General features: G+C 37.7%; 2 protein-coding genes across 3 annotated transcripts; one reads left to right on the plus strand and one right to left on the minus strand.

Annotated features, from left to right (window-relative positions):
* Positions 1-101: 101 nt before the first annotated feature.
* LOC111262122 (uncharacterized) lies at positions 102-6,071 on the minus strand. 2 transcript variants are annotated; one of them, XM_022836135.2, is made up of 10 exons: positions 5,848-6,071; positions 4,979-5,126; positions 4,564-4,639; positions 4,326-4,402; positions 4,027-4,198; positions 3,467-3,591; positions 3,025-3,160; positions 2,550-2,786; positions 624-767; positions 102-456 (listed from the first exon to the last, which is right to left on the minus strand). In XM_022836135.2, exons 1-10 carry the CDS (start codon positions 5,957-5,959, stop codon positions 403-405), a joined length of 1,281 nt encoding a protein of 426 aa, XP_022691870.1. In that variant the 5' UTR covers positions 5,960-6,071; the 3' UTR covers positions 102-402. The 2 variants fall into 2 exon arrangements, with proteins under 2 accessions (XP_022691870.1, XP_022691869.1); XM_022836134.2 differs by having other exon boundaries at positions 5,812-6,071.
* Positions 6,072-6,137: 66 nt separating this feature from the next.
* On the plus strand, positions 6,138-10,363 carry LOC111262123 (mediator of RNA polymerase II transcription subunit 9). Its single transcript, XM_022836136.2, has 4 exons — positions 6,138-6,367; positions 7,002-7,140; positions 7,418-7,701; positions 8,215-10,363. The coding sequence occupies exons 1-3, from the start codon at positions 6,282-6,284 to the stop codon at positions 7,688-7,690; spliced, it is 498 nt and encodes a 165-aa protein (XP_022691871.1). The 5' UTR covers positions 6,138-6,281; the 3' UTR covers positions 7,691-7,701; positions 8,215-10,363.
* The last annotated feature ends 5,558 nt before the right edge of the window (positions 10,364-15,921 follow it).

The raw sequence follows: 15,921 nt of genomic DNA on the forward strand, positions 1-15,921 counted from the left end.
CCTAAGAGAAACCCGTTTCTCTTAGGTATTGTTGCTACTATTGCTATGAGTATTCCATAGTAAATTATTTATCTAGAAATTGATGAATAAAGACAACTATATTCTTACATTACTCACTACGCCCTTTATTATCAAACTGGCATACGATCGTTTTTCGTAAAATGTAGAACTCCTGCTATAGCTGGCGTTGACCACTGGTTGTGCTTAATTGATAAATAATTAATATTAGTGCACACTTTATACTTCACTTTGTCTCAATAAAAGCTTATTCTCATATGCTTCAACAACACAACTTCATTAGATAGAATTTATCATTTTTCTAGATAGATACAAGCAACTGGCTTGCATCATCTAATACATCCAGCCGCGGCTCTGACTTTTCTTCTTGTTCCTTCATTCGTCTTAAATCTGCGGTTGCAACGAGCGAATACGCCGTGATCGACGCTGCGGCGTCGCCTGAAGACCATAAAACCATTTGTTTGAAAAATGACAAGCTAGATGGCTTTACTTTTCTCGAATAAAACTGTAGCCAAAACGAGACCCGAAGAACGCATACACAAAACATGCATTATATCTACAAAAGGAAAAATGATATTGAAAGAAAGAAGATTAAAAAAAAAAACCTTTTCCGGATCTTTCTTTTGCGCCGAGTCCATGCCGATTCGAAGCCTCTTCAGGCGGGTCGAGTCCATCGACAGACGTTGGGCGCTGGCAATGAGTGGTGTGAATCGTAAGGATTTAACAGCACTACCCGACCGTGCTGGTACCTGCGCCCGTCCGAAAAAACAAAACGATAATTGGCATTCAGCCAAAGTGAAATAAATTATAAGCATATTTCTAAACAGAGCATGTTCAAAGTAGCAGAATATGATAATAAGTTCACTGAGTCAATCCGTTATTTCCGCAATAGTTAAGTATCTGCATAGGTAAATTGTAGTTGACGTGTTCGATCTAGGTCATTTGTTAGACGTTCTAAAAATTCTCAGCAAGGTTACCCTGGATCGGGCAATTCATCACAACCGACTTTTTTTTTATCGTCCTTATGCTAAATTATAATTATTGAACGATACAAAATCTTACTGGCATAGATAAATTGATAGCCACAATGGTTTTGTCTAAGTATTGGCTAGATTCTAATAAATGTAAAAATTCACCTGTCATTAGAAAAGTTTTGAAGAACTTGTAATACAAGTTAGTTTATGATCTGAGCAAAATGAGTATGTACTACAACATCTAATTTAGTTACCACTGGCGCAACAGTAGACCGGTTGAATGCAATACACAGTTAAATATACGCAATTACAATAGACATTTTATATTGAGACGTGCTTCTTACAAAGAGTTGATATTGCTTTGTTACATTTTAGCTTTGCAATGTTCATGGATGCACCTCTATAAAGCGTGTAGCTTTTATTCCCATGGAACATTGAAGCCCATGTGATCATGTACGACAACGCAGTACGTTTACCACAATATATAAAACCAGATTTAGGATCTACCTAGCGTTCGCATCTTTTTTACATGTATATATATATACCTCAAGTTGTTTATGAAGAAAAAAAACATTCGATATACTCGGAACGTGTGCATCTGCGCTAACAGTGTTTTTCCGTGCCGTCACTTCCACTTAGCAATTTCATGTCATTGTGAACAAATGGCGGTCTTTCAAGCGAGAGATTTCAAGAAGTACAAAGTCACCCGACGGTTATACAGCTAAATAAGAAACATAACAGTTAACTGAGATATAGTTCGACACTGATTACTCCATTTGCTTAAGTCTTGTTTTTTAAAGTAACCTCTGTTTGCTGCAATGTCTGCGTTTTGGGACCAATGAAGTTGACTTGTGAAATAAGCGATTTCTTTAATTAAATGTCAATACACATGATAGAATATCAGTGTAGTTTTGATACTAAAAAATGTAAAAAGATAATAAATGTAGTATCATTTTAACAAAAGACGTCTCCGAATCCTGTAGTTTGTCTAATACAGTCCAGCTCATATTCACTATACCCCTTACATGTCCTTTTATCTACGTAAAGACGAATGATAAGATCCTAAATATAAGACCTTAGCTGTAATACGATAATTCAAGTCTGGGTTGAAAATAGATAACCAAGGGCAATATTAATTATGGCAACCACATAAAGAATAGTATGGACTGTGGTGCCCAGGGCTGCTTGCACAGAACGGGCCTCCATTTCGTTGTGCGTTGATGTTCCTGCCTCACCCTCGGCATCTGGTACAGGAGGTTCCCTTAGGTTGTTAAACCCTTGCGTATTAGAAGACAAGCGGGCACGTTGTACCATTCTATTTTCAGCAGAATTAAGAAAAACTATATGGTTCCCACAGTCGTAGTCACGATTATAATCAACTTGCATTAGAGCTGGAGTGACTCTGTTTTGGGAGTCATAACCAGCCTCAGTCGCAGCGCTTACGAGAAAATCCTCGTCCTGCTTTTTTTGCAGTTGGTTGGTGTGGCAAGAATGATCCATGAACTGTTCGTCATGAATAAAGGTTCCATTACCACAGTCGCTCTCGTTGGTTCGTACCATTGGTGTGGTCTTCACATCCGGCGGCGTGTAAAGACGCTCTGGCGACGCGGCTGGCGTTTCGGAACGTTTTGGCTGACTATTCTTTAGCATTAAATGGCTGTCCTCAATGCTGTTCGTTTTATCGGGTGCGACAAACACCTTCTCCTGGTCCTTTGAGTGCTCAGTCGGGAAGAGGTTTTTCACTGATTCTGCACTATTACTTTCCCTATCTGCCACCGTGTCTTCTTCCAGTTCCTAAAAATAACAAGCGGAACAAATACATCCCATGTTTATGTCTTTGCTTCAAAGTAATTCGATTCAAATAAAATTAAAGCCTATTTACAAACCCACTGATACCTTGATAGCATGATTTGATGATAAACCCCCCGAAGTTATAAAACGACAAAAGCTTGAGAAATCACTAGTTAACTAATGGTTTGGCTGGCTACAGATGATTTAGTATATATGCATAGAGCGACCATTTTTTTTTTACCTGACCCTCTTCGCCGTCGGAATCGCCGGTCGCCACTTCAACAGCAAGCATTGTATTGATTTCTCGAGCGAGTTCAGCCTTGGCCTTCTTATGCTTGGTTGTGAAGATTGCTTGTACTGCTGCCAAAATCGCTTCCCTTATGGAAAAAGTAAACGACGTTATCTGCTAGTATATCTATTATATACTCCATTTAATGGTAGACGTTCTGTCAGTTAGTAGCTAGTTCGTACAACTAGTATTAATACCCAACTATTTTACGTACTCACATAGCGAATTGCCAATCAACTAGAAGTGATTAAAACCTCTGCAGCTTCTTCTTAGCTTTACTGAAAGACGTTATTAAAGCTGTCGAAATATGCATCACAATAAGCGACTTTTAGTCGTCAATGGCGCCTACACGTAAGCATTTTATACGATGCAAGCATGGGATGAGGGTACGTACTTGCGATCACCTGACTCAGAAAGCAGCTGCGTCTTCAGCATCCAGAACTCTGCGATGTCGCTAACAGTTGATCGACGACCGAGTTCTAAGCCTTTTAGGTCTGTTAGAACTTCCGCACATGTTGCCTGCAATTATTGCGATAAAATTAGTTTCTCTTCGCTACTAATTGAGTGAAAAGTTTTAAAAGATACGATGATTCCTCTCCTAATACGATATTTCTATTAAAGCTGAATATATCCGAATTCATCATTAAAAAAAAAGATTATTTGTCTACTAATTTTGTAACATAAGCCTTGAGCAGTACATAATATATTATTGACTGCTAGTTAATTTCTCAACACTGACACGTGCCTATAACGTTCGCGAATATTGACAATAACAATAACTACAATTAACAGATCTTCGATTTTCAGATCAAATAACATAAGACAATCGAACTTGTTACATAATAACCTAACATTTTAGTACTTATAGACTGTCAATACTGCAGAGATATAAGACTATAGATCTGATTATCATGTCTATGATTATACAAAGTTCTTTGTTGCCTTTTATCATACAGTTTCATTTTTAAGCGCCTCTTCAAGCCGCTGCAGAGTGGCCAGGACTTCGGCGACCCGTTCCGTCTTCTGTTGTCCAGTTAGACTCATTCCTCTAATTGGAGTTCCACGAATCGGGGTCCGTTCAAATGCTTTTGTGTGAGGGGAAAACGATAGCGTTGCCTTTCGATTTCTAAAGCACAAAAATGTAGTTTGAGTAACTCCTTGCGAACTAGCTTTTTTGCTTTTATGAAGAAAAAAAAAGAACGATGAGCTATTCATCATTGTCCGGTACAGTTTGTAGTGAATAGTGAACTGACCTCATTCCGGAGCCACTGAACAGGATGCCAACAGGTAGACAGCCGAGTTCTTCCATCTCTTCGCGCGAAACGGATGACTGAACGATTAAAAAAAAAGAAAAAAAACAGAACTAATATATTATCTTTACTATCTGCTGCTACCTTTTAAATGTTACGTAGCCACTGTTATTATTCTGTATACAGGTACCTTCTTTTAATACAATTATATAAGCTAATTAATAATTTATAATATGCAAACCTTAAATTTAGGTAGATTACTAGGTTTGCTTGAAAAAGCTTTGGAGTTCCGTCGGATCGTGTTGGATGCAGTGGACCTAAAAAAAAATAAAAAGGTTAGATTATTTTTGAAAATACAGAAGTTGTTTGAATGTCATGAAACCTACGACTGCGAATATGCTCAAAATAGTTGCTACACATTTTTCATAGATGAGTACAAACGTATACTTTAGAGGAATGTTCGTAGAAAAAACAAATGGCTCATTAGTATCTGGGGTAATATAAGAGTTATTAACATTTCTTGTTGAAGATTTTCAACGATATTAGAAATATCTAGCTGTCCACTAGATCAAACAAAATAATCAGCTATGAGTATGTCATACATAAGAAACTTCTTTTCAGAGTGAAAGTAAATTGATCCGCTCATATAAACCTACGTTTTTTTAGTATCGTTGGCATTTGTTTTTTTACTGGCTGTTCCGATGTTTTCCTTAACCGTTTTAGAAACAACGCCGGACTTTTTAAGCTGAGCTCCATATTGTTTGCGACGTTGGAAAGCAGATCGTTTAAGGGCGCTGTCAGTAACTGAAAAATGCACGCTAAATATCATAACCGCCGTATCGATTCGATCTTGGTATCTTTAGGTACCATTGGATTCGAAATAAGCAGTTCCAGTTGCCTCTATATTTTAAAACGCTTGTTTGTAAGCTCTCCATGTCGAAGCTTGTCATATTTTGCTACTAAAATGTCAATAGAAATGCACAGTTTTAAAAGTATATTGGTACGAAGCTCTACACAATCACAGAGAGATAACGGAATTTGCAAAAAACGTTTATAACGCGGTCGGTTTCCAGACAAATTGCAGTCTTCACCTTCAAAGTTTAGTGTTGCTAATTTCGTTTTAAGTATTAATTGAAAGTCTTAAGTACTTGGCGATAGCAATATAGGCTGGTGACTTCAACCAATCTCCAAATACTTAAAAAGTGAAAATAAGAAGCAAATGTATAAACTCTGTGCCCTTATTGAAATCCAATATAAACTTGACTTAGTTTAAAGTTTTTATTGGGACGTGAGCTGATCCTGCACAGGCAAGGCCAACTCTCGTCAAAAGATAGGCGCAATTTTGACGCGTATGAATTCGTGATGTACAGCCATATATTAAAATTGAACGATGATTTAATAGACGACAATGTAGATCATATCCATCAAAATCGGCACCTTTGCGCTTTAGGCCATTTAAGGCAAATACTATTACTGTAATAAAACTCACTGTTTGAAGTGGCTTTTTCAGCCAGGATGTTCTTACTTTTCACCATTTTCACAAAATTGTCCACACAGTTCGTGTGTCTTCTAGCGCGGGAACGGTACCGCAGCTGAAATTTAAAATGTAGAATAGATAGTGACAAAGAAGCCTGCATAGAAGGTTCGTTGGCACGAGTCACAGTTTAGCCATTCGTCGTCTGAAATCTGAAGCTTCAGATCAATGAACTACATGCACAAAGGACTGATTTTATGTCGTATATGTTCATATGCCCATTTGCTGTAAAGGGCTAATGCGGTTTTATTCGATTAGTGAAGGTTGTTTTTGTTATTGTCGGGTATAGATATGGCGGCGCCTAACAAATTGTACTCTTTCGAATGCCGGCGTACTTTATCATAGCCAAAGAGAACTCAGTGTTTTTGTTGATATACCTAAACGTCTGAGGATTGTGTGCATACGAGTTGGCGTTTACTCAAAAAATGTCAGTAGTGAACGAGGATCCGATTGCTGTTCTCGAGGACACTAGTGAAGGCATTTTACACGCTGTGTATGACATTATAAAGGGGTAGGTTAACACAGGGGTGGAATCTTGATAGTATAAAAAATTTGACATAAAATATGCTGACAATACCTATGATAACCAATAAATATTGGTTATTATAGGTAATTTCAAGACATGGACAGCGGGACGTGAATCTAATAGTATAATTCATTTTATATTAAGAGGTCGCTGAGTTCTTCAGGAACCTAGAGTCACTTTGCCTTACATTAAGGAAGAGAGATTTCAGGTCTATACAAAGTTAACCAAGACGCCTTTAATGAAAACACGCGTTAAGTTTTCATTAAGTAATGCTATCACTTATAGTAAATTATAACGGTAATTATAAGATTATGACTTTTAATTTTGCTCTGAACCATAAATATATGGACAATAACCCTTGAATCATATCTACCTGTCACTATAATAACACGACCAAAAGCTTGAAAAATAAATACGTGTAAATACGCATCTGTGCTAATGTGTGACTACAGTGACTTTTCGGCCTACGCCAACTGGTAACTTGTTTGTGTTTCTTTCACTTCGCTTAGACGTGAACGGATATGGTAACTTTGTTCAGTAGCTTATTGAACTATATTTTTGAATAAACGATATTCGTTTCGTATTCTGTTTGTTTGTGTTCTGCAAATGCGTCAAATAGTGTAGAACGAGATGGAGGTGTTGACGACAAAGTTAGCCAACTACGGGGACGGTTAGAGAGCGCTCGGAGCTTGGTGCAAAGCCTCAAAGGAACGGATCTTTCACCCGACGAACAGCTTGAAAAAGCCGAACTCCTTCAGGTCTTAAATACAAACATTGCCACCTATGAAATATGGTGCATAATTTGCTAACGTTTACGAAGCAGAATTTTACATAGCTAACGCCTATTAAAATACGATATTTGTAAAAAGTTACGCTGCTTTTCAAGACACGCCTATTTTTTATACTCATTTCATTTTTTAAATGTACTTCGAATTTTCATTTTTTAGTTGACGGGTCATAAACTTGATCCGTAGTGGCTGTATCGAACTGATGTCGTACTTATTGAATGACTGAACCTCCCTGTTGTGTTTGCAGAGTAAACTTGTAGCAAAGCGTCGACTTCTGTCAACGTATAAACATATGTGCGGACTATTCGAACTTCCGGAAGGTGGCGGAAATGGTCAGCAAACGGGAAGTCAAGGGTCGCAAGCTTCGGGAGGGGCTCCGGGGAGCAACGGACTTCTTAATGGAGACGCTGATCATATTAGCAGTCATAGAGATCCTGCAGGAAGTAATGGTCAGGGAACACCGGATCCTGGAATGCTCCCACAGCAAAATAGCGCTGTCGGAAGCAATCAACTGCTGTAGGGATCGAAACGGTTAGTACTTCTGTTATCGCATCGCACTTAGGTTAACTGTACGAAAGTTAAAATTCAGTGTTACTGCGCTACACGTATATTTCTTGTTTATAGGGTAAAACGCCATTTGTCGAACATTTTCTCTTTAAGTAACGACAACAAAATCAGCAAATATTTTTAGACAGATGAGGGAATAAGCGACAATCCATTGCGAATTTCGTACTTGAACATCCTGCCTCGTCTGCTTTGGGAAATATTGTCGACAAAAGCAGATACAAACACTTTCTACGACTGCCATTGTCAATTTATTTGAGAGAACGAAGGCAGCCTTAGACAGGTAAATACCTTATATCTTCAACGAAGGAATTATGTAACCTTATGGAGAAAAATGGGTGCAGAATGAAGAATGGCAATACAACGAACAGCTTATAATTTCTGTCTATCATAAGAGAGTTCTAGCAGTAAGCTACGAAGTTTTCTAGTTCTGTTTACAAGCTTTAATAGTTTTGTATTTCTGCATTTTTCTAATTTTAGGCTTTCCTATGGAAATACCTCCATGTCACGGTTGCTGTGCAACTCAAGTATCATTTTCAGCAGCTGTTATCGCCATAGGTTGCAGACTTCTTACGAAGCTCTGCAACGGACTAAGCAGTACCGTAGCTTCCAGAAAATCAAACGAGTTGGAGCAACTATATTGCTGGGGTTTTCGAAGTGCATTTTTTCTCCTGGTCATTAGTTCCTAGCATTCGTAAGAGATCGCACCTGCTTACCATTGCGGTGTAGAAAAAGATAACGAGAGACAACGTTGATGTCTGGCGAACACATACATTACACGGCGAAAAGCTCTCAATGTGCCGTGAATGAGGGCTAGGTAGTGCCATTGCAAAAAAGTACAATCGTTTGTTTTGAGTGTATTTCAGAGGGTAGGCTGGGTAATATTTCGGAGCTTGGCGGACCAGAGGCTGTCAAATATATAGTGAGACGAAGATTTTCATCATTAGCTAGTGGCTTTGTAAAGCGAACCTCTCAAATGACGTATCTTGATATCCTTATATTACGAACTTAAGGTGCGATAAAAAACCGCAGCGTCGAGAATTAACAAGCTATTGATAGACGTTTGTCTACAACGTAATCCTGTACATAATGAATTACGCTGCATTGTAGCCATTCCCACTTCTCATTAAATTCAAACAGATATTGGCAATATATGAATAATGAGTTTAAATAAAAGATGACTTCAGACTAAGAAAATTATTTAATAGGAAAGCTTCTTTTGCTTCAAGTTGTAGCTATGCGGTTAATTCATGGATACTGGCGTGGGTAGCATAATCATTAAACTTCTCGGGTACTTTTTTGGATATGATGAGACTGACAAAGACTTGAGAAAACGATGCGACTAAATTACTCGTCTAATGTTTTAAACATGAGAGAACAGAGGATCAAAATATAGGTAAAGACCCATCTATAATTGTTTCCTAGCACAAATCTATTTTTTTTCTTTCACAATACAAAAGAGTTGTCTATTTTGATGGGAAATATTTTTTCCGCTAATATCTCAAATCGGAAAATAAAGGTACTATTTTTGAGTATGCAGACTAGCAGTGGCCCTTTGTTACAAACATTTATGGGACTCGACCGAAACGAAGGATAAGCATAAGAAGTATAAGTTGACATAAGGTTGCATTTTTAAGGAGCTCCCGATGAAGCAAAGGTTTTGAAAGTTCAAAAGCATCGGGAAAAATGAAGCGCTAAAAAATTTATCGTACTCTAAATTTTAGCAGAATTTTATTCTGCTTCTTTGATTAATCGATTCCGAGTTGTTGATCAAGTCGTCGAATTATTTTCACTCCACTTAGCTTGCGCCCAGAGAAAAACTCTAGATAGCAGGAATGAAGCGCGGTAATCAGCTTACAGCTCGATCTTTTTACCTATAAACGTTGAGCTTGTCCAAAAAAATATAGAGCGCTCAAGCTAGAATTTTCACATGTAGGTTTATATGTCGAAAGGAAAGGCGACGATACAAACCGCGGTAAGACGTATCGTGTGTGTGCGTTTTTGGTAATTAATGGTTTCTAACTTCATGGGGGAAGTTTTGATTTTCGTAACTACGCTTGATCCGTTACGACTGAGTAGAAATTGTCATCTTCATTTGAGGAAGCCGACGTTTTACCGGGACAACGCTTATTATGGACGCTACTTGTGTGTTACATACATCTTTCTCGATTTTGAGCTGGATGCTCATTTGAAGGCGTCTCAAAACTTCCGCCTACGCCGCTAGATTATCACCTTTTAATCCTAATAAAGTTTTCTTAATTAAAGAATTGTTCGACCGTTTAGATAGCATAAAACTCCATATAGATAGTTAGGGTATTCGCCACGATATTGCATTGTAATGTTCGCTTGCCCAAACAAAAATGAGAAATTTTACCAGACTTAATGGTTTTTCGGTATTAAACAGAAAACACAGAGTGAAATTTGAAAGCTTCGGAATACATTTATGTTATCTTTTTATTTATGTTATCTAAAGGATATGAATATGATAAACTGTATGGGACACGAAAGAAACTCTATATTGTCAATTGCGCCATAAATCTAAATCAAGTAATCTGTCGATGCGGGACTCTTCGGACGATTCTGTAAATTTTGCAATTGAAAATAAATAAAATTGTAATAAAACACCTAATTAACGTTTTTTTATTTAAAATTTCTAACAAGATGTAGACGTGTGACTTACAGATGACACTAGCATTAATTCCAACGACGCATTAATTTTTTTATTTTAATAGCATAACAATTAGGGATAATTAATTGTATGGTGCCTCTTCGTGCTCAATAGATTCGATCTTATTCTGAAGCCAACCTTGCTACCAAAGTGGGCCGTCCCCATCCAACTTTTTTTAAATCATCGGTAACTAAGATGTATAAACTTATCGAGGATTCCCTGAAATAATATGAAAAGTAAAAACTACATAAATGATATAGCTATTCATTGTATCATTCATTACGAAGAATTGCCACGTTGAAGAAAATGTTAACATATATGTATGAACAGAACAAGATTGTTTCTGCTTCGAAATCGAAAAGGTTATAATCAGCCATCACCAATCACAATCCTCATCATGGATGTTATAATGACTACACTGGTCTACGTTTAACAATAGCAACAACAACCACAATCACATTAACGATATCTTTTCTTTAGTAGATCTCTAGCAACGCTGCGTGTCCAGTCGTTCAATACAAACAAGTAGTGAAAATTCTTGAGAGATTTGCGTCCGCAATGAATACACTTAGCTATGGACTGTTCCCCAAAGCATGACGTTGACAACATAGATGCACTTACATATGATAGAACCTTATTACTGTTTTCGACGCGATTTTTGGATGACATCGGCAACGGGCTTCGGTCTATCTGGCAACTGAAGATTTTCTTTTCATTTTTTACCACTTGCTATCTTGAATGTTTCGTGCATTCCTTAGACTGAGCCATTTCTTTGTTATTTGAGGGTGGACGAAAGCTTTACGCTGTCACTTGTATCGACTGGTCGTTATGGTAATACTAGTAGTCATTAGTCTTCGAATTAGAAGCTACGGCCATGGTGATAAGCGACACCGCGCCAGCGAAGGCTAGGAACAATAGGAGGGCAAGAACTGCTTTGCGCGCAGGACCACTGGGCTCTGTTGATGGCTTGGTATTACTATTATATAATTTTATTTCTATTTATCAAATTCTTCCGTCGTTTTCTATACCTTCTTCAACAAGCACTGGATTGATCAATAATCAAACTGATCTCAGTTTTTGAACAAATAATGGATTGACCATTTGCGATTTAATTAAAAGAGTGCAATAAGTGGCATATAAAGACGTTTCTTAATTATATCTGTTCATCAAGGACGCTTCTTCATATTCCATCAGAATAAGCACAGGATGAAAAGGACTCTTAAATACATAGCCACAAAGCCTTCAACATCGTCTTGCTATGTGCTTAACAAACATTGCTATAATGCCAAATGATTTTCAATCTATCCAGGGATGTAATTGGTATGTTTAATTCATGCATGTACTCAGATATTTTTTATTCACTGCTTTATGCTGTGGATGTCATAAACCCCTGGATAGGAGTGGGGAAAGACCTAATATACTAAAAAATACAAGCCTGTTCGCATCAGTGAATTTTTTCGAAAGATATACTAAACGCCATGGATGTGCAAATTTATAGACGTCTGGTTCCGAAAGAATGAGCGCTATATACCTGACCATTACCGTGAGATATAATAGAACATTAGAAACCGCAGCGACGTAAGGGCTGATTCATCAGGGGGCAATAGTTGCTCCAATGCATCTGTGAATTAATCAAGTCCGACAATTATGATCATTAAAAGTCTATTGGTCGTACAGGTTATATCCTGAATTTCTGTAATAGAGTTAATATTGTGGACAGGATAGAAGTAATTTGATTGTATATTCCACTACTTCTCTTTAGAAGTAGATCTCAAATAAAATAATGCCGATTTATTAATGATGCGAATGCTCAATGTCGATATTTTCAGACGCTGCATACAATTTATAATCATTTCTATATCGGCCCAGTTTATTAAAGAAATAGTGACCATTAGTGCGCTCTTTCGACCCTCTGACCAATGCAAGAAAATTAACACAACGTCAATTGACGAACTTGAAGCGACCATTTATCCTTCTCATTTTTGTCGCTTTGTCTTTTGAAGGTATTGAAGTTTGTTTTTCTGTAGCTCTCAAGTAAAATGTTTAGAACACGCTGATTTGGAAGATTGGGTTAACCTTAACGTGCTCCCTTGGTCGAGACAAGCGACCGCGGTTAAACCTTCCATTCTATTCAGTGTACACCTTCTAGATCAATGTGGACAGCAGCGATGATCCGTTCTCCTTAATTTTACTAACACTCTACAACGATTGTCGGCTACGACTACTACAACTACTGCTGTACATGGTCTATGGTTCGCATCTCGGCTACACCTCTATCACCCTCGTGTACATCGAAGGAAGAGGCTCTTTTTCATTACTGCACCGGTTCTATCTGTATTTTTCATTTATTCGTTGGCCGTTTTTTTTTGACACCTACTAACTGCTAGCGTACCAGTGGCATAGATATAGTGTATAATGCAAACATAGCAACCTGGTACCATTCGCACTATTCGTAAGCGAAAAAACGCTGATGATTTCGTTGCACGTAATACGATTTTTTCGTTGTATTTCGTTGCTCGTTGTTACTGTTTTGTGAATTTCACCCCAGCCCCCTGGAGCGACAAGCGATTACCACGACGATTATCGGCACAATGGTTGCGCCTGATGCCTTTAGCTGCTGTAGCCGCCGCTGCTAGTGGGCCTACCTTGCAGGTAGAGAGCCCATTAGATCATAAGCATAAAATTATCGTTAGCATTGTTAACGTTTTCGTCGCAAGTTAAAAGAGATGAGACGGTTTCAACGAAAGGGTATCGTAACGTTATCGTTTGACGAAAGAGAGCCATAATAATAGTACAAAACGTTCGATTCGTACTAGTCAGTTTTCTGCCTATGTTTCTTTTTGGTCATTTTTTTTTATCATCTGTGTATGATCGTGCAGTCCATTCTCGTGTCCCTAACACTCACCCACTTAGTCATAGATTGCTGCCGTACACAACATTTCCTGTTTACCGTTTTAATAGATTTTGCTTACATGGAATAGTCTGTTTTGTCGCTGTGTCCGAAGAATCGAATCACCGATCTGTTCGTTGTTCGGACTTAATAAAACACCGCTCATCCTATTCTAGACACGACCATATATATATATATATATATATATATACGTTGACCACCATTATTATTATATATTCTCTACTCTTAGCTAACATTACATAATTTACGCTCTGCATGGATCGTATGACACGTATTAGTATCGCACGGGACACAGCATTTTCGGAAGTAGTAAATGTCTTGGAAAAGTTGATTTAGATGCTCGCAGGCTATTTATAAAACAGTCAATTGTGCTGCAGCGTTGGTAATATGCTGCTGCTACTGCTGTAATATTTATGTGGTAGCTTTTTTAACTCGAATATAATAGGCACGAAAAAATAGCCAAATAATATTACGTATATATTCAGTATATAGACAGATCTATAAGCAGGTTATTTATTGTAGCGGACACGCGCTTGTTTGCTACTTTTTTGGTATTAAAAAGAAGCCCATTTTGTTGTTGAAGCTAAGCCACAAAGTTATCATGGCGGTGGCAAGACTTTTATTTTTAAATTGTGAGCGGAGATCGGCTTTACGTATTATCCAATGTCTTAGTGCTAGATAAAATAAAAATAACTTTCAAAGCCTATACGAAAATTACAAACAGCCGTTTCTGACGATTCTGAAATTTCTATGCAGGTATTAGAATCTGTTTTTAAGACGGAATTGCTGATTGTCCGGTAGAGGTCTCTATGTAAGCTACAATGGTTAGCCTGTTTAGGTTGTTATGCTCTTTAGGCCTTTTTGATCAGTTATTTTAACCTTTTCAAAAACTTTTTTAGATTTTTAAGTTTTTCAGTTTATGATTACAGCCTAAAACTAAGCTCATCAATTTTGTTCTATAAGTAGCGTCTTGAAGCAGAATGTCGGCAAGTCTAAAGGTACCAGTATCCCCTTACTTGAACGTAATATTAAATATTTATTGCTGCCATCAGAAAAAACTCTCTAGAAAAGATGCGTGTCGAAACTTTTCAAATAGGTACATATAAAAAAAGCTAGCTGCCGCATGAACTTTGGACTTGCCTACATGCTACGTTTTTAATTATTTTTAAAACAATAAAATGCATTTATCTTATATGAGACGTTATCAAATCAATCGTGGCTTTCGCGGTCTACAGAATTTCGTACTCTGAGGCGCGTATTATTTCTGTGGTGTTTTTTAACTGTTGCTATTTTACGAGTTAGCGCATGTTAGACAACGTTGCACCTGTAGATGAGCTCTGAGCTTTTTAGCAAACCTTGTTCTAAAACAAACACATCTGTCACCAGCTAGACGAAGACTACATTCAAAAACTTTGTTTTTGGGTGAGTACAAATATAAAGCGTTATGTGAAAGGTTATTAAAATAATATGGCACGTCTGTGCGTCCTATTCAAGTAAGCGCCGTTGAATAGATGTTCTGGACCGCATATTTTCCAGAGTTCTAAGAAAGAGCAGGAGCATATTTAGAAAAAGAGTAGAGCTTATTATGGCAACAGAATCTGTTTACTGCCAGAACGGTAAGGTCTACTCGGGCAATAAACAATCGTTGTCCCGTTAAGTAAGTAATATCATGTATTTCCAGCTTAGGCTCTATTAGGTAAGCCGTCCTTGTACACTACTTAGACATGCATTTTTTATATTACTTATGAAATTTACACCTTCAAATATAGCGAATAGCGAAGTGTGAAGGCATACCACAGATTCAACTGCTTTTTGCGAGCGCAACCGAAGATCTCGGTGTCCTTAAGTTTGCTTCCTACCATATATTACCTATATTACCTAGTTCGATAGGTTATGAAAAAGCAGTTGTTTATAAGGGCTACATTCGATAGGCAAATGAAACCAGGGCTGCGTCGCGGTTCTCAAGTTATTTTCTGTGTAAAACAATAATAAATATTTGCCATACTAAAATATTTTAGGTACATACAGAAGGACACATTGTACATATAAGCTCAAATTTATAAAACATTATTTCCGATAATGCAACATTTTGTAAGAACAAATCCGCCTTGATCGCGTTGCTGAACTTCAATGTAACGTTGGCACTCAGTAATTCAATTGCTTTATCCGAAGTGATCAAATCAGAGGCCTTTATAAACTTAGATAACATAATCTAAGAGCTTGATTTTCAATCCACCCAACATGGCCGGCGACTGCTCACATCGAGAATCATTCTCTAGTTAAGTACATGGTCTTCTGGTAAGTACATGTTTTATTTATCTCGCATTAAATTTCCTGTATCATTTATCGAGTCTTTATCAACAAGGTAGACCTTTCAGCTGCTGAGGAGCCCAGTTTGGCCTTTTTCGTCGCATTTTCCTATATAAAAATACGCCCATTCACACTCGTCCACAGGAATAAAGAAGTGAAATCAATTGTGGTCAAGCTAATATCTTGAACTAGCTAACATGTTCGGATTTCGCCACTTCTACACAGACAACAATGGCCTATAGAACGTTGTCGTAAAGGAGGCCTTCACCATTGCAGAGCGACCTATGACGACGCTGGA

The sequence above is a fragment of the Varroa jacobsoni genome, unplaced genomic scaffold (assembly GCF_002532875.2).
Source record: "Varroa jacobsoni isolate VJ856 unplaced genomic scaffold, vjacob_1.0 scaffold_628, whole genome shotgun sequence".
NCBI classification, from domain to species: Eukaryota; Metazoa; Arthropoda; class Arachnida; order Mesostigmata; family Varroidae; genus Varroa; species Varroa jacobsoni.